Source organism: Elephas maximus, chromosome 3, assembly GCF_024166365.1.
Source record: "Elephas maximus indicus isolate mEleMax1 chromosome 3, mEleMax1 primary haplotype, whole genome shotgun sequence".
NCBI lineage: Eukaryota > Metazoa > Chordata > Mammalia > Proboscidea > Elephantidae > Elephas > Elephas maximus.
Window position 1 is genome coordinate 171984902 of NC_064821.1, and position 24451 is coordinate 172009352.

General features: G+C 39.5%; 1 protein-coding gene across 1 annotated transcript in view; it reads right to left on the reverse strand.

The window, feature by feature from the left end:
• The window catches only part of GNAI3 (G protein subunit alpha i3), a 62150-nt gene that overhangs the window by 14567 nt on the left and 23132 nt on the right, over window positions 1–24451 (reverse strand). Inside the window, exons 2-7 of the mRNA XM_049880149.1 lie at window positions 21870–21912; window positions 21613–21754; window positions 17819–17976; window positions 6807–6935; window positions 2110–2239; window positions 1552–1705 (exon numbers count right to left, since the gene is read on the reverse strand). Of these exons, the coding sequence (XP_049736106.1) occupies window positions 1552–1705; window positions 2110–2239; window positions 6807–6935; window positions 17819–17976; window positions 21613–21754; window positions 21870–21912 (756 nt within the window). The remainder of the gene's footprint in view (window positions 1–1551; window positions 1706–2109; window positions 2240–6806; window positions 6936–17818; window positions 17977–21612; window positions 21755–21869; window positions 21913–24451) is intronic.

Sequence of the window (24451 nt, forward strand, 5' to 3'; positions counted from 1 at the left end):
TATGTTATGCCAACTGAGCTAAATGTTCCCCAAAACCATTGTCCCCATAGCCCTCAGCCCAGCAATTCGGTCCCTCAGGGGTTTGGATATATCTATGGGGCTACCATGACCTTGCCTTGTACAGGCTGTGCTGGCTTCCCCAGTATTGTGTATGTACTGTCTTACCCTTCATCAAAGTTACCACTTATCCACTGTCTATTTAGTGTTTTTCCATCCCCACCCCTGCCCTCCCTCGTAACCATCAAAGACTGTTTCTTTGTGTATGTAAACCCTTTCATAAGTAGTGGTCTCATACAACGTTTGTCCTTTTGTGACTGACTTATTTCACTCAGCATAATACCCTCCAGATACATCCATGTTATGAGATGCTTCACAGATTCATCATTGTTCTTTACCATTGCGTAATACTCCATTGTGTGTATATACTATGGCTTGTTTATCCATTCATCTGTTGATGGGCATCTAGGTTGTTTCCATCTTTTTGCTATTGTGAACAATGCTACAATGAACATAGGTGTGCATATGTCTATTCATGTGATGACTCTTATTTCTCTAGAATATATTCCTAGAAGTGGGACTTCTGCATCATATGTTATTTCTATTTCTAGCTTTCTAAGGAAGTACCATATGGTTTTCCAAAATGGTTGTATCATTTTGCACTACTACCAGCAGTGCATAAGAATTCCTATCTCCCCGCAGCCTCTCCACCATTAGTTACTTCCTGTTTTCTTGATTCATGCCAGTAATGCTGGGGTAAGATGGTATATCAGTGTGGTTTTGATTTGCATTTCTCTGATGGCTAGAGACCGTGAGCATTTCCTTGTATGTCTGTTGGCCAAAACTAAGCCCGCTCCCATCAAGCTGATTGCAGCTCACAGCAACCCTGTAAGACAGAGTAGAACTGCTCCATAGGGTTTCCAAGGAGCATTTGGTGGATTCGAACTGCCGACCTTTTAGTTAGCAGGCATATCTCTTAACCACTGTGCCACCAGGGCTCCCATATTTTCATATATGCTATCCCCTCTTCCAAAAATGCTTATATTCCCTCATTTACCTGATGATCTCTAATTCATTCTTTAATGCCTCGCTCAAGTGTTATTTCCTCTAGAAAAAGAATACAATGATGCCACCAGAGGTAACCACTTCTTCTGTTGCTAATTCTACTAATCACATTGTACATTACCATAGAATTCTTCATGTGTGTATATCTATCTCTGCAACTAGAGGTCAGTTTCTTGAGCACGAAGGCTTCGTCTTATCCTCGTATTTCCTTGGACATATTTATACCAAATTTTTACTTTATCCTGCTTTATTTTCCTCAAGAAGTGAGGAGGGCAGAAACGTGAAGTAAACACAGTAAACTCAATTATGTCTGGAATAGCAATTTACATTTAAGGAGTCTTAGTTAGACATTTAATGCTGATAATACTACCAGTGAACACTCTCCATGATACACATGCATGATTCAAAACCAAAAGGAAATTGTACAAAGGTCATCAAAGTGCTAATCTAAGATGCATACATCCAATGAAATCTTTCATGACCCCTTACCTGTGTATTCTGGATAACAGATAGTTAATGGACTCCTCCTTATTTTTTCCTCAAAAAGGTCTTTCTTGTTGAGGAAGAGAATGATTGAAGTGTCTGTAAACCATTTGTTGTTACAAATACTGTCAAACAGTTTCATGCTTTCATGCATTCGGTTCTAAAAAAAGAAACAAAGGATGATAGGCCAGTAACAAAAAGTGAATTAACTGTTAATGAAAAAAACAGACCAACAAGTTTTAAAAGCACTGAATGACATTCATGGAAATAAGCCAGACAATGGTAACACAAAGGCTCGGTTAGTCCTCATTTTTGTAATTCCTGGGGGTGGGAACATGGGCTGGCTGACAAGAGGACTTAATCCTGACTGCATACTCAATGTAGCTATCACATCTCTTCAAAAGTAACAGGGCATGGATCAATTTTTTGCTCACTGACAAAGAGAAAAATTAAGGAAATTAAGTCTTGGTTCAATGACTAAATGGCTGCACAAAGTCTTTCTAAGAGTTATCTTCCATTTCTTGGCTGCATTAAACAGACTTTTTACCAGAACTTCCAACATACCATCTCCTCATCCTCAGCCAGAACAAGGTCATAATCACTGAGGGCCACACAGAAGATAATTGCTGTGACTCCCTCAAAACAGTGAATCCATTTTTTTCGTTCTGATCTTTGACCACCTACATCAAACATCCTAAAGAAAAAAAAAGGCACAAATTCAGCAATGTCATCCAGGTACTTCTCCCTAAATTTAAGTGGTTAGGGAACATCCCACTGCATATTCAAAACCTCTTTATAATGGAAAAGACAAGCAAGTAGCTGACACAGTGTAGTCAAAATAATTATCTGTGGTTAAAAGTAAAAGGGGACCACATCAGAACACAAAATTTAGGAATAATCAAAAATCTTTATTTTAGACAGTTAAGCCTCCTCTTTATTTAAGCTTATACTGGATGTGCCAAAAGTCAGCAGAATAAGCACTGAAATGGAGTTGGCAGGCGGGGGGGGAGGGATAAGAAAAATGAAGAGCTAAATAATACAGCTTAAGATAATGATACTACTACTAATTAACACAATAAAAAAAAAAACACTGCCATTGAGTCGATTCCGACTCATAGCGACCCTATAAGACAGAGTAGAACTGCCCTGCACAGTTTCCAAGGAGCGCCTGGCAGATTCAAACTGCCGACCTCTTGGTTAAGAGCCTTAGCACTTAACCACTACACCACCAGGGTTTCCATTAACACAGTAACAACTAATATTTACTGAGTGTTTACATGGTGCCAGACATCACCCTAAGCACCTTAAATATGCTAATTCATTTTATTCTTATAACCATCTTCTAAGTACAATTTTTATTATCCCCATTTTACAGATGAAGAAATTGAGGCACAGATATTTTAAATAATTTGCCTAAAGCCACACTGCTAACAAACGAGGACTGGGGATCTGAACCCAAATACTCTTAACTCCAGAGCCCAAGCTCTTTTTCACAATATACCACTCTACTTCTCAAAATGGTTCGCCTCCATAGTTAAAAAAAGAACAATGAAAAAATACAAATCCTCCAACTTGCATTCTGCTTCTGCAACCTCTCTCTACTGATTGAAAAGTTTCTTTTCTTACTTTAAGGAAAAAAAAATTTTTTTTAGAGATTAATGGGGAAAAACCAAATCATATTTTAGAGTAGAACCTAGTATCTAAAAACAAAACTTAAACCAGTATTTTCCAACTCCACCAAATCCTACTTGAAACTAGTAACAAAGCCTCAATTGTCCACACACTTTCTGTCCCACTCCAGGTTCGTCTACCACTCCCTTCTGGGGTGCTTACTTGATACTCCTAAACTTGTGTCTGCAGTGCCTTCATCTACCTCCTATAGCAAAGGAACATCTGTGTGCTTTGTCTTTTAGCTGATGCTAAAGTCTGAAAAGGTATGCACGCAAACAGACGCTCTTAAGATCGATGTCTGATGACAGTGATAAGGTTTTTAAAGGTTGAACTCTGCCAAGTTGGTTTAGTATGTTAGATCTATAGCGACTAACCCAGTACTATAGCGACTAAGGACCTAAATTTCCACAGTTGTTTTTTTCCCCTGAAAATAAGAGAAATAAGACATAGTTGGTAATTTCTCAACGTAATGTCTGAAGTGAGCATTCATCACATCCCTTCATAACCCAACTTTCTCTTCTGGCTGATCTTGCACAGTCCTTTTCAACTTTTGATCATGAGACATGGAATGATGTGATGACCAACTGGCTTAATACAGAGTCATATTATTATAGGTTTTAGGAAGGCTGACACCATACATTTCACCATGGAAATGTACACCAGTAATCTGGTACACCAATAATCTGGTACACACTGGTACACCAATAATCTCTGTTTATTCCCCCGTTTTCTTCTATAAAATCTAGAAGTAGTAGAACACAGTGAAGCTCCAAGATAAGCTTTTAGCACATACTGACACTGATAATACCATCCACTAACAGATCAACATTACCTCATAACTGAGAGGCAAGTAAGCAATTACACAATGGCCTGTATACAGTAGATGCTCAATAAATGTTAGAATAAAGGGACAGTGGCTTTGCCTAGAGAGAAGAGGAAAAGGAAGAAGTGACAGTACTTCATAACAAGATAGCTACATGCCAACCATAAACTGGATGTGGCACCTTAATCAGATATGGCTACTGATTCTGGTAGAAAACACTGACAGGATTTCCCTAGCTTAAGATCAATCTATGCCAACCTCAACAGTAAAGTCTCCCACACTGAGTAAGTGTAGGAAACAATAATTAATTATAAATGAATTACTAATCTTATAGTACACAGAAAAAATTTCATTCTATGGTTTCACAGGTAATAGTCCACATAGCTTTTCTTGCTCTTCTTAAACTCCTCATTACTGAAGATAGTTACTCTATTCTATTCTAAAGACATTCAGCTGAACTGCTATTTTCCTACACCAGGTTTCAAATCTGGTTTGGTGTATTAAGATTTCAAGACCTCGGTACAGAACTCAAATTCACATAAAAAGACCAGACATAATGGTCTGGCTGAGACTAGAGGAACCCCAGAAGACATGGCCTCCGGACTCTCTGTTAACCCAGAACTAAAACTATTCCTGAAGCCAACTCTTCAGACAAAGATTAGACTGAACTATAAAACATAAAATAATACTTGTGAAGAGTGTGCTTCTTAGTTCAAGTAGATATACAAGACTAAATGGGCAGCTCCTGTCCGGTGGCAGGATGAGAAGGCAGAAAGGGATAGAAGCTGGTTGAATGGACACAGGAAACCCAGGATGGAAAGGGCGAGTGTGGTGTCACATTATAGGGACTATGACTAGGGTCATATAATAACATGTATATAAATTTTCATATGAGCAATTAATCTGAGCTGTAAACTTCCACCTAAAGCACAATTAAAAGAAAAAAGAAGTATGCTTGACATGTCTGCAGTAAACTGTTTAAGTGAAAAGTTAAATAGTAAACAGCCTAGCACAGGGCCCAACAGCATGTTACTAAAGACCTCCCTTTGGGCTGACACTGGTTCATTAAGGAGCCCTCTTTGGGGATGATTGTTTAACTAGTTCCAAATCACTTAACTGTACTATCATCCAGCCCAAATTTCCTCACTTTTCTTCCTCTTATTCACAAAGACATTATGACTTTGTCAATATAAAACATACACGAGATAGGGAAATTCTTAAAATGACATTAAAAAAAAAAAAAAAAGATTTCAAGACCTCAACTGGTACCTGAGGGTTCTTAGCTGTTGCTGAGTTGGTCCCCGACTCATGGCAAGCCTATGCACAACGAAATGAACGCTGCCTGGTCTTGCACCATCTCCGTGGTCAATCGCAGACTGAAACTCCCACAGTTTTCACTGACTGATTTTCAGAAGTCTAACTCTAGACCTTTCTTCCCAGTCTGTCTTAGACTGAAAACTCTGCTAATACCTGTTTGGTACCATAGCAACATGCAAGCCTCCAATGATAAGACAGGTAGTTAGCTATGCATGAGGTGCACTGGCCAGGAATCAAACCCAGGTATTCCACAAGGTAGGAATTCTATCACTGAACTGCTAGTAATGCCTAAACCTCTGTGGGAGTGTCACGAATCCTGTGGAGCAACTGTTTTCAGAGAAAAGAAAACCTAAAGGATTCGAGGTACTAGTTACATTTGCATGCACAACAGTAACGATTACCACATTCTGCAAAGAGCATAATGAAATAGCTAAAAAGTTTACCATATATTTAGGGAGAGAAGTTCACTCCTAATCTCAAACGTCATTAACAGACAAAAACTGGAACCCAAAAAGACAGTTCCAATATTATAAACCAACCAAAACCAAACTCACTGCTATCCAGTCGATTCCAACTCATAGTGACCCTAAAAGACAGAGGAGAACTGCCCCCTAGGGTTTCCAGGGAGCAACTGGTGGATTCAAACTGCTGACCTTTTGGTTGGCAGCCGAAGTTCGCCATCGCTCTTAACCACTGTGCCACCAGGGCCATGAACACGGAGACAAGCTGAAGCCTATTTTAGAATTAAGCTGATGAGAAATTCCTTTGTGTTAGCAGACTCTCTCTCTAAATGATGACTGTTGCTATGTCATCATCACTCCCCAAAATACCTCTATCCTCAGGCCAATTTTTCATCCTACACCGTGTTAAGAACTTAGTTGTACATGATGCTGAGCACAAATCAGTCCAAGAGCCGTGGCAATATTAGCTCCATTCTATTAAACTTAAAGGGAAATGCAGACCAGTAAGAAATGATTGACACCAGCGAGAAAAGCATTTCTATTTTAATAACAAAATGGTAGAGCAAAGCCACATAACTAAACTAAAAACTGGTTTTCTATCCTTTTAGTATGGTTGTTATCCTGCTAAACAATAAACATTCAATACCTGTTTTGGTGATTCCAACAAAAAAGCAGCTGAAAAGAATAAAATTAAAAATAAATCGGTAACCACGTGTAATTCTGTTGGTAGGTAAATTACAATTTGTTTTAAGTTTAAATTCCTCCAAACGGACAAAAATATCTGATGCTATTTAGAGAAAGAAGAAATGTCTGGACCTCACATTCAGTTAAAACAATCAAATATTGGCTGATGAACGTGATAGTAAGTTTCTACACCAAGAAATATCCCCTATAGTAATATTACCCCAATTAAGAGATACTAAGACTACCAGGGCTCCAAGTAAAGATATTTCTGCATGGCACACTGAGTAAAAAAGCTAATGGCTTACTTGAAGTATAGGTCCTTGAAGGTGAAATGCGTTTCCACGATGCCAGTGGTCTTCACTCTTGTTCGAAGGACATCTTGCTGAGTTGGAATATAGTTGATTTGGGATATTCTATCCAAATCATTTAGGTAACTAAATGAAACACACATTTACTTTTACCTGGTGAAGTTAACCATCTGCATAGTAAGTCAACAGATAAAACTCGTTTCTTGCCAAAAGCAGATACCGAACCTGTCACCGAAGTGGCAAATGAAATCAGATCTTCAGTCTCATGGAAATGATAATGGGAGAAAATGGAACCCAGCATAGGACAATCAAGGTAGATTCTATGTATATTACATGAAAGAGGCTTTAATTCTGCGTAATTAAAGTATGAAGGCCAATGTAAAAACAACAACATGAAAATGTTATTATTAAAGAAAGATTCTTGACATTTAATACTAAATCAACTGTGCACTGTATAGTACAAAATCCAAAAGAGAAGTCCTCAGACATTTAAAGTTCACAGGTCATTTGACATGTGATCATGTAACAGCACATTAGAGAACAGTGTTTGAATTATTAAGATTAAAAAGAGAACTACGGAGAGGCAAAACCAAGATGGCAGAGTAGTAAGATGCTTCCGATGATCCCTCTTATAACAAAGACCTGAAAAAACAAGTGAAATGATTACATATATGACAAGCTAGGAACCCTGATCATCAAAGGGAAAGTTAGGAAATCAGACTAAGCAGCACGGGGAGGGGGACGGTTCAGATGCAGCAAGGAGTTGCCGGACCTGGCTCAGCAGGAACCGGCACCCCTCAGGCACAATCACCTAGAGCAATGGTGGTGGGGTGGCAGCAGCGCAGCAGCGTTCCAGATGTGCTTTCCTCAGGGACAGACAGTGAGCCGCAGTCTACTCACACCTCCAGAACCAGAGAAGAACAACACTCTCAGCAAAAGCTAAGTACTTGCGTTTATTTTATTGCGCCCTCAGCCCCAAAGCCAGCTTCAGTGGCTGTTGATTTCCCTGAGCCTGGGATAGATCCTGCTGCATGCCCTGAGCCATTCTACCAGCCTTGGAGAAGGAATAAATTCACAACTGGGGGAAAAGATAATCTTCCAGGTCCACAAGCTGGGCACGTCCAGACAGACGTGGCTCCTGTCCAGGTATAAATGGTCCACAAATTTTGAATACCTTTCACCCCTGCATGGACCTGTGTGGGCCCATTTCAGGAGATTAGGCCCTTGTTACTGCAACAGTACACGTGCTTGAGATCTGACGTCAACTGTTTCAGCTGTGCAGTGGAGAGGTGGGTTTTTGATGTTTGACACCGCTTTGGCCATTAAACAGGGTCCCCACCTACCCACATCAGGGGCCTAAGGACTCGTGGCTCCACCCACGTCAACATGGGTCCAAGAATAAGTGGTACCTCCCAGTCCTTACAACAAAAAGCACTGGGTGCCCATGGTCCAGGTGCAGAACCCACCCACCTGCGAGCTCTAGGGAACAGGCACGCACTTTTCTCACAGACACATGGGGGACGGTTGTCAGCCCCCTGCCTTGTTCAGAGCATGACCCCCTGCTGCAACAAGATACCTGTGCCTACACCAATCACCCCCGCCCCTCTAAGACTGTAGGACAGAGCCTGTACCACACACTTGATGACCAACTACCTGGATACCTGAGCTGAATCCGTACAAGAAAAGTGAATGGACTCCTAGGCTCATATACCTGATAACAGCTGTAGCCATCTGGAAGTTAGACCTTCAAAGGTGCAAATAATCAAGCTAGCTCACTCAAGCAGCCTATTTGGGCATATCAAAACAAAACAAAGCAAGAAGCTAGGACACAGTAAGCAAACGGAAAATAAATTAATACAATTAACTTATAGATGGCTCAGAGACAACAGTCAATATCATATCACATAAAGAAGCAGACCATGATCACCTCAACAAGCTCCCAAAACAAAAATTCAAGGAATCTTCCGGATGAAGATGTAGATTACAAAAGATCAATATACAGAGCTCTTCAAGAGATCAGGAAGGAGATCAGGCAAAAGGCTGAACGAGCCAAGGAACACACAAAAATAAAGAAATTAAGAAGGTTCTTCAAAAACATAATGAAAAATTTAATAGGCTGCAAGAATCCAGAGGGACAGCATCAGAAATTCAGAAGATTAACAATAAAATTAAAGAATTAGACAGTTCAACGGAAAGTCAGAGGAGCAGAATTGAGGAAACAGAAGAGAGAATTAATGAGACTGAAGATAAAACACTTGACACCAACATACTGGAAGAAAAATCAGATAAAAGAATATAAAAAAAAAAAATGAAGAAACCCTAAGAATCATGTGGGACTCTATCAAGGGAAAAAAACCTACAAGTGATTGGAGAAAAGGGAGGGAGAACAGAAAATAGAGAGACTTGCTGAAGATTTGCTGGCTGAAAACTTCCCTAATACTGTGAAACATGAAAAGATATCTATCCAAGATGCTCATTGAACCCCACATAAAGTAGATCTCAAAACAAAGTCACCAAGATATATTATAATCAAACTTGCCAAAACCAAAGATAAAGAGAATTTTAAGAACAGCTAGGGAAAAATGAAAACTCACCTACAAAGGACAGCTAATAAGGATACGCTCAGACTACCTGCCAGAAACCATGTAGACAAGAAGGCAATAATATAAAGCACTGAAGGAAAGAACTTGCCAGCCAAGAATCATATATCCAGCAAAACTGTCTCAAATATGAAGGCAAAATTAGGACATTTGCAGATAAACAGAAGTTTAGGAAATTTGTGAAAAACAAACCAAAACTGTGAGGAATACTAAAGGGAGTTCTCTGGATGGAAAATCAATAATACCAGATATCAACCCAAGACTAGAGCACAGGACAGAGCAACCAGGTATCAACCCAGGTAGGGAAATCACAAAACAAATCAAGGTAAAAAGACGCTCAAATGCTCAAAACATTAAGCGTTCATTAAGTAAAAGAAGACAACATTAAAACAATAAAGAGGGACTAAAAAATGTCATAGATCTTTCGTATGGAGAAGAAGTCAAGGCAATATAAAGAAATAAAAGCTAGCTTTAAACTTAGAAAAATAGGGATAAATATTAAGGTAACCACAAAGGAGACTAACAACCCTACACATAAAACGCAAGAAAAACATAAAGACTCAGCAAAAACAAAATCGACAGTGAATAAGAGGAAAAGATGATATATAAACTACTCAGCACAAAAAATTAAATGGAAAAAAGAAACCGTCAACAACACAGAAAAAGACATCAAAGTGACAGCACTGAACTCATACCTATCCATAATTACGCTGAATGTAAATGGACTAAATGCAACAATGAAGATACAGAGAGTGGCATAATGGATAAAAAAACACGATCTGTCTATATGCTGCCTCCAAAAGACACACACACCATAGACTTAAAGAAGCAAACAAACTAAAACTCAAAGGATGGAAAAAATATATCAAGCAAACAACCATCAAAAAAAAGAGCAGGAGTAGCAGTACTAATCTCTGACAAAACAGACTTTAAAGTAAAATCTACCAAAAAGGATATGGAAGGACACTATATAACTATGAAAGGGACAATATACCAGAAGGATATAACCATATTAAATATTTACGTACCCAATGACAGGGCTTCAAGATACATAAACTCGAACAGCACTGAAAAGTGAGATAGACAGCTCCACAATAATAGGAGATTTCAACACACCACTTTTGGTGAAGGTCAGAATATCCAGAAAAAAGCTAAACAAAGACAGGGAAGATCTAAATGCCACAATCAACCAACCTGACTTCATAGACATATACAAAACACTCCACCCAACAGCAGCCAAGTATAATTTCTTTTCCAATGCACATGGAACATTCTCTAGAACAGACCACATATTAGGTCATAAAGCAAGCCTTTACAGAAACAAAAACATCGAAATGTTACAAAGCATCTTCTCTGACCATAAAGCCATAAAAGTAGTAATCGATAACAAAAAAGCGAGGAAAAGAAATCAAACACTTGGAAACGGAACAACACCCTGCACAAAAACGACTGGGTTACGGAAGAAATTCCAGATGCAATAAAGAAATTCATAGAATCCAATGAGAATGAATACACTTCCTATCAGAACTTTTGGGACACAGCTAAAGAAGTGCTCAAAGGTCAATTTACAGCAATAAATGCACACATCCAAAAAGAAGAAGGGGCCAAAATCAAAGAATTATCCCTACAACTTGAACAAATAGAGAGCAACAAAAGAAACCTTCAGGCACCAGAAGAAAGCAAAAAACAAAAATGAGAGCAGAATTAAATGAAATAGAGAACAGAAAAACAACTGAAGGAGTTAACAAGACCAAAAGCTGCCTCTTTCAAAAAATTAACAAAATCGATAAACCACTGGCCAAACTGACAAAAGAAAAACAGGAGCTGTTGTTTGTTGTTCTTAGGTGCCGTTGAGCCGGTTCCGACTCATAGCGACCCCATGCACAACAGAACGAAACACCGCCTGGTCCTGTGCCATCCTTACAATCGTTGTTATGCTTGAGCTCACTGTTGCAGCCACTGTGCAAATATACCTTTTTGAGGGTCTTCCTCTTTTCCGCTGACCCAGTACCCTGCCAAGCATGATGTCCTTCTCCAGGGACTCATCCCTCCTGACAACATGTCCAAAGTATGTAAGATGCAGTCTCGCCATCCTTCCCTCTAAGGAGCATTCTGGCCGCACTTTTTCCAAGACAGATTTGTTCGTTCTTTTGGCAGTCCATGGTATATTCAATATCCTTCGCCAACAGCACAATTCAAAGGCATCAACTCTTCTTCGGTCTTCCTTATTCATTGTCCAGCTTTCACATGCACATGATGCGACTGAAAATACCATGGCTTGGGTCAGGCGCACCTTAGTCTTCAGGGTGAAATCTTTGCTCTTCCACACTTTGAAGAGGTTCTTTGCAGCAGATTTACCCAATGCAATGCGTCTTTTGATTTCTTGACTGCTGCTTCCATGAGTGTTGATTGTGGATCCAAGTAAAATGAAATCCTTGACAACTTCAATCTTTTCTCTGTTTATCATCATGTTGCTCATTGGTCCAGTTGTGAGGATTTTTGTTTTCTTTACATTGAGGTGCAATCCATACTGAAGGCTGTGGTCTTTGATCTTCATTAGTAAGTGCTTCAAGTCCTCTTCACTTTCACCAAGCAAGGTTGTGTCATCTGCATAATGCAGGTTGTTAATGAGTCTTCCTTCAATTCCGATGCCCTGTCCTTCTTCATACAGTCCAGCTTCTCGGATTATTTGTGCAGCATACAGAAAGAATACAACCCTGACGCACACCCTTCCTGACTTTAAACCAATCGGTATCCCCTTGTTCTGTCCGAACAACTGCCTCTTGATCTATGTAAAGGTTCCTCATGAGCACAATTAAGTGTTCTGGAATTCCCATTCTTCGCAATGTTATCCATAGTTTGTTATGATCCATACAGTTGAATGCCTTTGCATTGTCAATAAAACACAGGTAAACATCCTTCTGGTATTCTCTGCTTTCAGCCAGGATCCATCTGACATCAGCAATGATATCCCTGGTTCCACATCCTCTTCTGAAACCAGCCTGAATTTCTGGCAGTTCCCTGTCGATACATTGCTGCAGCCGTTTTTGAATGATCTTCAGCAAAATTTTGCTTGTGTGTGATATTAACGATATTGTTCTATAATATCAATTGAGATGTTTCAGCAAACAAATGCAACGCTGGAGGTGCTCACTCGTCTATGCCCAGAAATATGGAAGACAGCTTCCTGGACAACTGACTGGAAGAGATCCATATTTATGCCTATTCCCAAGAAAGGTGATCCAACCGAATGTGGAAAAAACAGGAGAGGAGGCAAATTATCCGAATAAGAAATGAAATGGCGATATCACAAGAGACCCAACTGAAATTAAAGCAATCATATCAGATTACTATGAAAAACTGTAACAAATTTGAAAACCTAGTAAGAAATGGATGAATTTCTAGAAATACACACCTAAACTAACACAAGCAGAGGTAGAACTACTAAATAAACCCATAACAAAAGAAGACATTGACAAAGTAATTTAAAAACTCCCAACAAATAAAAAGCCCTGGTCCTGACAGCTTCACTGGTAAGTTCTACTAAACCTTCAGAGAAGACTTAACACCACTACTACTAAAGACATTTCAGAGCATAAAACAGGATGGAATACTCCCAAGCTCATTCTATGAAGCCAGCATATGCCTGATACCAAAACCAAGTAAGGACACCACAAAAAAAGAAAATGACAGAATTATACCACTCGTGAACTTAGATGCAAAAACCCCCAACAAAATTGTAGCCAATACGGTTCAACAACATCAAAAAAATAATTCACCATGACCAAGTGGGATTCATACCAGCTATGCAGGGATGGTTCAAGATTAGAAAAAACAATCAGTGTAATCCATCACATAAATAAAAAAGACAAGAACCACATGATCTTATCAATTGATGGAGAAAAGGCATTTGACAAAGTCCAACACCCATTCATGATAAAAACTCTCAGCAAAATAGGAACAGAAGGAAAATTCCTAACATAATAAAGGGCATTTACACAAAGCCAACAGCCAACATCATCCTAAATGGGGAGAGAATGAAAGCATTCCCCTTGGTAAGGGGAACCAGACAAGAATGCTCTTTATCACCATTCTTACTCAACATTGTGGTGGAGGTCCTAGCCAGAGCAATTAGACTAGATAAAGAAATAAAGGGCATCGAGATTGGTAAGGAATAAAGTTAAAGTATCTCTATTTGCAGATGACATAACTCTATACACAGAAAACCCTAAAGAATCCTCAAGAAAACTACTGAAACTAATAGAACAGTTCAGCAGAGTATCAGGATACAAGGTGAACATACAAAAATCAGTTGGATTCCTCTACACTAACAAAGAGAACGTGGAAGAGGGAATCACCAAATCAGTACCATTTACACTAGCTCCCAAGAAGATAAAATACTTAGGAATAAATCTAACCAGAGACGTAAAAGTCCTATACAAAGAAACTACAAAACATTAGTGCAAGAAACCTACATAAGTGGAAAAACATATCTTGCTCATAGATAGGAAGATTGAACATTGTAAAAATGTTTATTCTACCCAAAGTAATCTATACATACAAAGCAATTTCGATCCAAATTCCAACTACATTTTTTAATGAGATGGAGAAACAAATCACGAAATTCACATGGAAGGGAAAGAGTCCCTGGATAAGCAGCGCATTACTGAAAAAGAAGAAGAAAGTGGGAGGCCTCACTCTACCTGATTTTAGAAACTATAATACCGCCACAGTAGTCGAAACAGCCTGGTACTGGTACAACAGCAGCTACACAGACCAATGGAACAGAACTGAGAATCCGGACATAAATCCATCCACATATGAGCAGCTGATATTTGACAAAGGCCCAAAGTCTGTTAAACGGGGAAAAGAGAGTTTCTTTAATAAATAAATGGTACTGGCATAAACAGATATCCATCTGCAAAAAAATGCAATGAGCCATACCTCACACCGTGCACAAAAACTAACTCAAAATGGATCAAAGACCTAAATATAAAATCTAAAACAATAAAGATCATGGAAGAAAAAATAGGGACAATGCCAGGAGCCCTAACACATTACATAGACAGAATACAAAACATTACTAACAATGCACAAACACCAGAAAAGAAACTAGATAACTGGGAGCTTCTAAAAATCAAACACCTATGCGCATCCAAAGACTTCACCAAAAGAGTAAAAACATTACCTACAGACTGGGAAAAAGTTTTTAGCTATGACATTTCTGATCAACGTCTGTTCTCTAAAATCTATATGGTATTGCAAAAACTCAACTACAAAAAGATAACCCAATTAAAAAATGGGCAAAGGATATGAACAGGCACTTCACGAAAGAAGACATTCAGGCAGCTAATGGATACATGAGGAAACGCTCACCATCATTAGCCATTAGAGAAATGCAAATCAAAACTACAATGAGAAACTGTCTCACACTCCAACAAGGGTGGTATTAATCCAAAACACACAAAATAATAAATATTGGAGAGGTTGTAGAAAGACTGGAACTCTTATACACTGCTGGTGGGAATGTAAAATGGTACAACCACTTTGGAGATCGACTTGGTGCTTCCTGGAAAAGATAGAAATAGATGTACCATACAATCCAGCAATCCTACTCCCTGGATTATATCCTAGAGGAATAAGAGCCTTTACACGAACAGATACATGCACACCCATGTTCACTGCAGCACTGTTTACAATTGCAAAAAGGTGGAAGCATCCAAGGTGTCCATCAACAGATGAATGGATAAATTATGGTATATTCACACTATGGAATACTATACATCGATAAAGAACAATGATGAATCTGTGAAACATTTCATAACATGGAGGAATGTGGAAGGCATTATGCTGAGTGAAACTCGTCAGTTGCAAAAGGACAAATATTGTATGAGACCACTATCGTAAGAACTCGAGAAATAGTTTAAACACAGAAGAAAATATTCTTTGATGGTTATGAAGGTGGGGAGGGAGGAAGGGAAAGGGGTATTCACGAATTAGATAGTAGACAAGAACTATTTTAAGTGAAGGGAAAGAACACACAATACAGGAGAGGTCAGCACAGCTGGACTAAACCAAAACCAAAGAAGTTTCCTGAATAAACCGAACGCTTTGAAGGCCAGAGTAGCAGGGGCGGGGGTTTGGGGACCATGGTTTCAAGGGACATTTAGGTGAATCGGCATAATAAAATCTATTAAGAAAACATTCTGCATCCCACTTTGGTGAGTGGCGTCTGGGGTCTTAAACACTAGCAAGTAGCCACCTGAGATGCATCAATTGGTCTCAACCCATCTGGAGCAAAGGAGAATGAAGAACACCAAAGACACAAAGGCCTAAGAGACAGAAAAGGCCACATAAGTCAGAGACTACATCAGCCTGAGACCAGAAGAACTAGATGGTGCCCGGCTACAACTGATGACTATCCAAAAGAATCCTTGATACAGCAGGAGAGCAGTAGAATGCAGACTTCAAATTCTTGTAAAAAGACCAGACTTAATGGTCTGACTCACACTAGAAGGACCCTGGAGGTCATGGTCCCCAGACCTTCTGTTAGCTCAAGACTGGAACCATTCCCAAACCCAATTCTTCAGATAGGGATTGGACTGGACTGTAAGACAGAAAATAATACTAGTGAGGAGTGAGCTTCTTGACTCAAGTAGACACATGAGACTATGCGGGCAGCTGCTGTCTGGAGAGAAGATGAGAAGGCAGAGGGGGACAGAACCTGGCTGAATGGACATGGGAAATACAGGGTGGAGAGAAGGAGTGTGCTGTCTCATTAGTGGGAGAGCAACTAGGAGAACATAGCAAGGTGTATATAAGGTTTTGTATGAGACTGACTTGATCTGTAAACTTTCACTTAAGGAAGGCACAATAAAAATTAAAAAATAAAGAGACTGGCTTAAGACACATACACATACACACACACAAAAGAGAACCACAGTCAGTAAGAATGAGTATTTCCTGTTTTCAGAATGAGTATTTCCTGTTTCCAATGAGGAAACAAAAGAGTTGTGGGGCTTTTTAAGTCACCCCCCGCCCCAAAAAATCCACCACCACCACCACCAAAAAACAAATCACAAACATCTCAAAAGAAATTTAATTTGTTCAATGAGATCATTAAAAGTCTGCTTCAAAGCTAAATTCTTCGCTAATTCCAGGGTCCCTCTTTAAGATGTTTTGACTAGAAAACTTAAAAGCAGGTGGGACCATTATAAGTGAATCATTATAAAACCAAGTGCTATCGTGAATGTTAAAGAGTCAGTCAAGTTTGGATCAACAATCACAGAAAAAAAAAAAAGAAAACTCTATAAATCACATCTCTTCAAGTGTAGTTTGGAGCAGTCAGAGGTTACTGAGTATCTGATTTAAAAAACTACAATCCAGCTTTGATGACCACTGGGAGAATTATTTAAACCATTAATACCTGCAACTAAAATATGCAGTTAAATAAAAGATGGGCAAAAATCCTGAAATTTTTCTAAAGTCGAGTTTTCACTAGAATAAATTCATTTTTCAAATACCATTTAATTCCTTCTTAAAACAGTGTGAACTAGAAACGAGGATGGGAAAAGTAGGAAAGTGTAATACTGGAGTTAATGTTTTCAAGTGCCTTTATCTAGTACAAAGATGAATACAGATTAGTAAGAGTTCAGCGTTTTCCCAAAATGTACATTATGTATTTTCCCAAAATGCTCATTCTTATTGATGATAGTTCTCTTTTTAATTTTCATAATTCAAACATCATCGTCTGATGCCCTATTACATAAATTCAGAACATACATTCTAAATATATTCTTATAAACAAACGTGCAAAAGCAGCAAAACGAGAGAGCATGTAAAAGCTTAACAGAAATATTATAAATTTTCTAAAATTGTGCAACACCCAAGAGAATTGCCTAGACAAAAGATACTTCAACTTCATTCCAATACTCACCACTTTCTTCTTTCTTCCTATATAAAATTTACTGTTGTGAACTGGCAGAAGGATTCCTAAGTGGTGCCTAGTATGAGAATCCATGGCACAGCCAAGCCACAGGGAGTTGGCTGCATAAAAAGGGATATAACAATTCTAATTTCCCTCCCTAGCTGGCTCTCTGTGCCAAGCACTCCTGCAGAGGGAATTTACTGAATTGGAGGGGATCCAGGACCCAGCTGCAATAGACTTCTCTCCTCCTTCACTTGCTTACTATAAACATAACATGGAGCTACTCTCATCCGGCCAAGTCTCCCATTTACATTCCTAAAGGGGACAAATGACCAAGAGCTCCATAACCCTAAACTGAGATAATCTTTATAAGGGAACCTACAGAGTGTCTGTTAATTAGACATTTCCTTAAAGATGGGCACTGAACTTTCTCTAGGTCACCAAGTTATTCTGTTATACTTTCACAAAGAAAAATTACTTACTACGAAGCAGAATCATTGAGTTGATATTCCCTGGATCTGCTGAAGCAAGCTTGCACCCCCTCATCTCGCCATAACCGTTTAATCACTCCTGCTAGTTCTAGAGTCATGATTCCTTCTTCAGCACTGCCAGCTAAAACAAACAATTGCCGGGCATCATCCTGAAGAAAGCAGTTAAGAAAGTCAGATTACTCTCTATATCTTAAAGACTTGGTAACACATTATATATTATAAAAATTATAATAATGTTCTATTATTTTAAAAGAGGTATTAAAGAGATCTTTTCTGGCACGCAAGTCTAAGAGAATCTACAATCAAGTCTTTCCCCCTTCTGACACCACCTAAAAGACACGGTTATAGTTAACAGTCCAGGCCTAAGCTGGGGGCTGATTCCATTTCCCACCACACCACCATCCTCTGAAAAGATCTTTTCTGACTCGCTAGCAATCTCCTCCTGGTAACTCATGATTTCCACAGGAAAAAAACTGGTCTGTGAGATAGGCCTATGTAATACATTCCCGTTCTGTTAAAGGAAACCTACAATAAAAATAGAAATGAGGAGACTAGCAAGTAAGAAGAGGTAAAGTCTAAACACGTCAAAGGGAGTAAAACATTAATCAAGCTTAAGGAAAAGCTTCCCAATCAGCTCAGAAAGCAGAACAGGAATAAGAGGAGATAGAGGCATTTAAGAAGTCTGAAAGCGGGGAGGGGGGATAAAACCCCAAGGGAAAAATTCAGTCTCTAGATTTCTGCCAAAGGAATAATAATAATCCTGTAAATAAGGGGAGAGGGGAGGAAGAAGGCAGTAGGAGGATGAAAAAATAACGAGAGGTGATCAAACCACTTATAAGTCACAGACATAGATTTGTATGTGGTTAGAGTTTCTACACCTAAAACACGTGAGAAGCAGAGAGGACAGAAAAAGCCTCCGTGAATTTTACTGTTTTCACTACTTGTCAGAAAGTTTAAAAGTAAACACAGGTCTCATGGAATGATTTCCTCACCTCAAATCTAACATTTATCTGGTCCAGGAGATTTCCAAATAACCCTAAAAATGCAGGTACTAAAAAAAAACTCATATTGGGTGAAGAAAGAGTGGGGGCGGGGGATGCAATCAACTATACCAAAAAAAGTCTTTAAGACAAAGTCAACCAGCAAGCAAAGCATTTCAGACAAGTGAAGTCATGGCCAAAATCACCTAAGACTTGTCTATCACCAGAACCTGTGCATCCACTTAGGCAAAACCAAACAAAACTATAGGTACGCGCTCAAATTAATTTTGCCAAACTCAGGGTCTTCAGCCTTAATGGTCTTTGCTTTCAAGATCCTTACTCCTTTATTCCTCCCTTCAGAGCCTTCCTATATTCTTCCTAGTAACGCTCTAGGTCCAACACTCTCTAAAAAGCTTACCTAAAACTATACGCTCCTCCTCTTTTCAGAGATAACAATGTGAATAAAGGAATTAATTGAGAAAAGATAAAAAAATTACACAAACTTGCAAAACATACTCGACAGTAAGCAAGTCCCTGGTTCTGAAAATTGCACTATAGTCACGCAAGTATTCAAATAATCTCAATAAACAACACTTTTTTTTTTTTAATACCATGATTCTAATTTTAGAAACTTCAAAATAGGGGCAGCTACTGCTGCATCTTTTTGCTGCACTTACTCTGTAAACATTCTTTCAGGAAGACACACTTTTCCCTTACCACTTACTCTCGTCCACTGATCTGCTCTTACTTCTCCATAATAAATTCTCTATAGGACTATAAAGAGGCCCCTCTTTACAATGAACATCATACCTCCACCCTTAAGCATATATGAAAAAGCACGCTACCCCACACCCAGCTCTATTCTTATCAATTCACTCTGTTACGAACTATAAAAAACTAAGAGGAGAGAGAATCAGAGGTGAAACATACATATAAATCCTTACACATGAAATGAAAAGAGAGAAACTTAAAAAAATTACGTAGGATTGTAGATTTGGATGGGTGGATGCTAGAAAACCAAATGATTCAGGAGACCTGAGAGGGATTAATGATGTCAACTTTGTCTGGTGACACAAGAGTGTTAGGATCCAAAGATTAATGACGACTGAATTGATAAAGGAAAGAAATAAACGAATCAAGAGAAATGAAGGGAGGACAGGGGGAGAAAAATAAAAAAGGGAAAAGGAAAAAAGGAGAAACTAAGAGAAGAAATAAATAACCAAGATGGAAAAAAGCCAACAAAGAGAAGGAAGAGAATAAATACAGTATCACTGACCAGTTATCTACTACAGCAGATACAACAGAGAATTAGAATTAGGTGATAGAAAGGAGTGAGAAAAGGCAGGGGAAAATAAGAATATAAGAGAGCTGGTAGGAAGAAAGAAAAAAAAAAAAGGAAAGCAAGAGGTGACATAAGGAACAGAAAGGAGTATGAATAAAGACTTTATTTTTGCTTTAGTTAACAAATTTTCCCTGCTCAAAGGCTTGGAAAATTAAAGTCTCTAGTTGATATGATATGGCCTTTTTTTATAAAAATATAAAAGTTGTGCCTCACACATTTCCTCTTCTCTTCTTAGGATGAGAACCTCTTAAGAACCTTTTTATAACGTCTAATCCAGCTCCCCTTCCCTACACTACTTCTAAGACACCTCCTAGACTAATACCATCCAACTAGGACCACCTTTGTAGTGTTATTCCCCTCAATGATTTCCCTACTTATTTAATGACCATTAATTTGCATTTGATAGGTTGAGAGGTTGCTTATAAGGTTTCTCCGCTGCTTCATAGACATAGGCCTTGCCTTTCCAGGCAGGCTCCCAAGTGTTGCCTTTTATTCTTCCACACCATCTAGGTATGATACTCTGAACCCAGCACTCAGGAGATGCTGATGACTCCTTTAATTTCTGGAAATAAATCCTGCCTGTTGTTGGACTTTAAAAGCTGATGGTAATATAAAAGATTCTACCCCCGACTTTATTTTGACCCTCTCTCCACTAGCATCAAACATCTTACTTTACAAACTAGACTTTCAGGGCCCACTGAGTATTAAAACTAATCAACACAAAGTTTGAATACCTGACATACGCAAGGTATTAAAAAAAATTATACTAGAACATAATATAGTCCAATCCTACAGCCCACAGTTCTATTTAGTATAAAGATATACCAAAAACCTGTTGCCGTCGAGTCGATTCCAACTCACAGCAACCTTATGGCAACTCATAGCAACCCTACAGGACAGAGTAAAACTGCCCCACAGGATTTCCATGGAGCAGCTGGTGGATTCAAACTGCTTATCTTCTGGTTAGCAGCCGAGCTTTTAACCACGGCGCCACCAGGGCTCCTTAGTATAAGGATATAGTATTCTTGAATACCTGAAAACTGCCTCTAAAATTTAGACTTCATGATCATGTCCTTGCCAAGTTTATTCTGGGAGATCATTTTTTGCCCTTAATTGCTACACCTCAAAAAACAGCATATATGGCAACCTTTCTTTTAGATTATTTCAATTTACCATTATGAATTACTACAAAAGTCAACAGTGCTGTGAAAGAAGCAACTGAAAACAGTTACTACAGAAACCTACCATATACCATATACCCACAGAAGCCCAGTGCTCAGACTCTTCATTGTGATGGTAATCTCGTTATCTCTGAAAGCAGACTGCTAACACTTCCCAAGTGACTACACAGCACTTTGCCAAATCTTGTTGCTTAAATTCATTTCCCTAAAACATGAAGCAAATTTTGCCTCTCCCTTAACTGCATCTAGTGTTCAAGCAAAGAGGAAATGAGAAACACTTACTGCTCTGGCAGCTTCCCCAAAGTCAATCTTGAGCCGTCCCATGGCTCTTATGATTGCAATGATGGACTGTATAGTATTGCTGTAGACAACTACTTTATACTGTTTGCATTCTTCCTCTGAATAGCCATCCTCATGAATGATTCTTTAAAAAGAGGAAAACCACAAGTCATTACCACGGACCTAAAATGAAAAGATACTACGGACTTTTTATGCTTTATGAGGGAATCCAGCCTTACAAAGGTCAGGTTGCAACTTACTTCATCTGCTTCACGATGGTGCTTTTCCCAGATTCTCCAGCACCTGAAAGAGGGAACAAGAACAGACTTTGAATTTAATCCATTATCAAGCATAGATGTATGAAACCAATGTGAGCAAAAGTTCTAAATTAATGGCAATCACCGGTCCCAGGGAAAATTTTGGTGAAGCTTTCCTATCAGCAAAAACTAGGAACGTCTCCATTAGAGCATTTCACTCTCTACATAAAACCAAACCCATTGCCGTTGCGTCGATTCCAACTCATAGTAATCCTATAGGACAGAGTAGAACTGCCTCATAGGGTTTTCAAGGCTGTAAATCTTTATGGAAGCAGGCTGCCACATCTCTCTCCCACTGAGCAGCTGGTGGGTTCAAACCGCCAACCTTCTGGTTAGCAGCCGAGCACTTAACCACTGTGCCACCAGGGCTCCTTAAGCATCTATAAAACAAACACTGCTGTAGAGTAGATTTCAACTCATAGTGACCCTATAGGACAAAGCAGAACTGCCCCAAGGGGATTTCCAAGGCTATAATCTTTACTGAAGCAGACTGCCACATCTTTCTCCCATGACCATCGATGGATTCAAACCACCGACCTTTCAGTTAGCAGCCAAGAGCTTAACCACTGCACCACCAGGGCTCCATTTACATAACTTAGCGACCAGATGTAATTCACTGAAAGTGTCCCAGGGTCTCCTTGTTAAAATTTGTGTAAAATAAGCAGACCCAAGGAAAGATATAAGAACAAGGAAGACCGAAGAAGAACTGACGCCTCTGAATAGTGGTGTTGGTGAAGAATATTGAATATACCATGGACTGCCAAAAGAACGTACAAATCTGTCTTGTAAGAAGTGCAACCAGAACGCTCCTTGAAACCAAGATGGCGAGACTGTGTGTTACATACTTTGGACATGCTGTCAGGAGGGATCAGTCCCTGGAGAAGGACATCATGCTTGGCAGACTACAGGGTCAGCGGAAAAGAGGAAGACCCTCGACAAGGTGGATTGACACAGTGGCTGCAACACTGAGCTCATGCATAGTAACGATTGTAAGGATGGTGCAGGACCGGGCAGTGTTTCATTCTGTTGTGCACAGGGTCGCTATGAGTCGGAACTGACTCAACGGCACCTAACAACAACAACAAGGAAAGATGGCAACATAAACACCTCTAGGAGCTCATCTCCTGCATGAAACATCATGCACATCAGCAAACATGAGGAGATGGTATTTTTTGGCCTGTTCATTTTTACTAAGACCTCAGCGGCTTCTTGCCTATCAGACTTAAAAAAAAAAAAAACCTAACCCACTGCCATCGAGTCGATTCCGACTCATAGCGAACCTACAGGACAGAATAGAACTGCCCTTCACAGTTTCCAAGGCTGTAAATCTTTATGGAAGCATCTTTCTCTCGAGGAGCAGCTGGTGGGTTCGAACTACCAACTTTCTGGTTAACAGCCGAGTGCTTTAACCATGGCACCACCAGGGGCTCCTTCCCATGGGACTAAAGAGGGTCAAAGAGAAGCAGAGAAGGCATTTGTCCCCACCTCTTTTTCACTGTATACCCCCCTCAAGAGTCTCATTTCCCTCCTTAAGTCTGCTGGAATCATTTTAAACTAATGACCACAAATGTCAAAAGTGCCCTCTAAACTCTTAAAGTCGAGCTGCATTTCCCTATCAAACTCATCCTCTTACCCACCGAGATGCCTATTTCACACCACCTCCTCTCTCTCAAACCTTACAAAGCCCTCCCCACTCCCCTCAGCCGACGCTCCTGCCTCTTCTACTGGAAAATTAAAGCAATCAGAAAAAAACTAAGTCGTTTTCCCATAGCCAAATCTACCAACGTATCTTCATCTACATATTCTCTGCTTTCACCAATGTCTTTTGAAGAGACCTCTTCCAAGGTCTAAGACTAACCCCTTCCCTTGTGCACATACTCATCTCATTTAGCTACTCAGGGTCTTGGCTGCTGCAATTATCCCGTGACACTCAAACACCACCCACTTTTCTCCTTCCACTAGGTCATTCTCATCAGTAGACAAACATGCTATATGCTCTCCCGTCTTTAAATCCATACATATTCCCTACATCCCCCCACCTTTCCTTAACCCCCCATATCTTCCTCCGGCTACCACTCTCTGCTCTCCTTTATCGTAAAGCTCCTCAAACGTGTCATCTATATTCACTGCCTCTGATTCTCTATCTCCAATCCCTCCTTAACCCGCTCCAATCAGGTTTTCATCCACTATACTGACTCCACTTCTCAAGGTCTCCAACAATTTCCATCTCAACAAACCTACTGGTCAATTCTCAGTCCTCACCTTGCTCAACCTCTCAAGCAACATTTGTCCAAGTTGATGACATCGCCTTAAACTATTTTTTTTACTAGGCAGGCTTCTAGACATCATACTTTCCTCATCTGACCTCATTCCTTCTCAGTCTCCTCTTTCTATTTCTGGATTCTAAAGGTTGTATTGCTTCAGAGCTGTCCTTGGCCCCTTTTCTCTATCTATACTCACTCTTCTAGGTTATCTCATCTCATGGTTTTAGACATTTATAAGCTGATAGCAATAGTTCATACCTA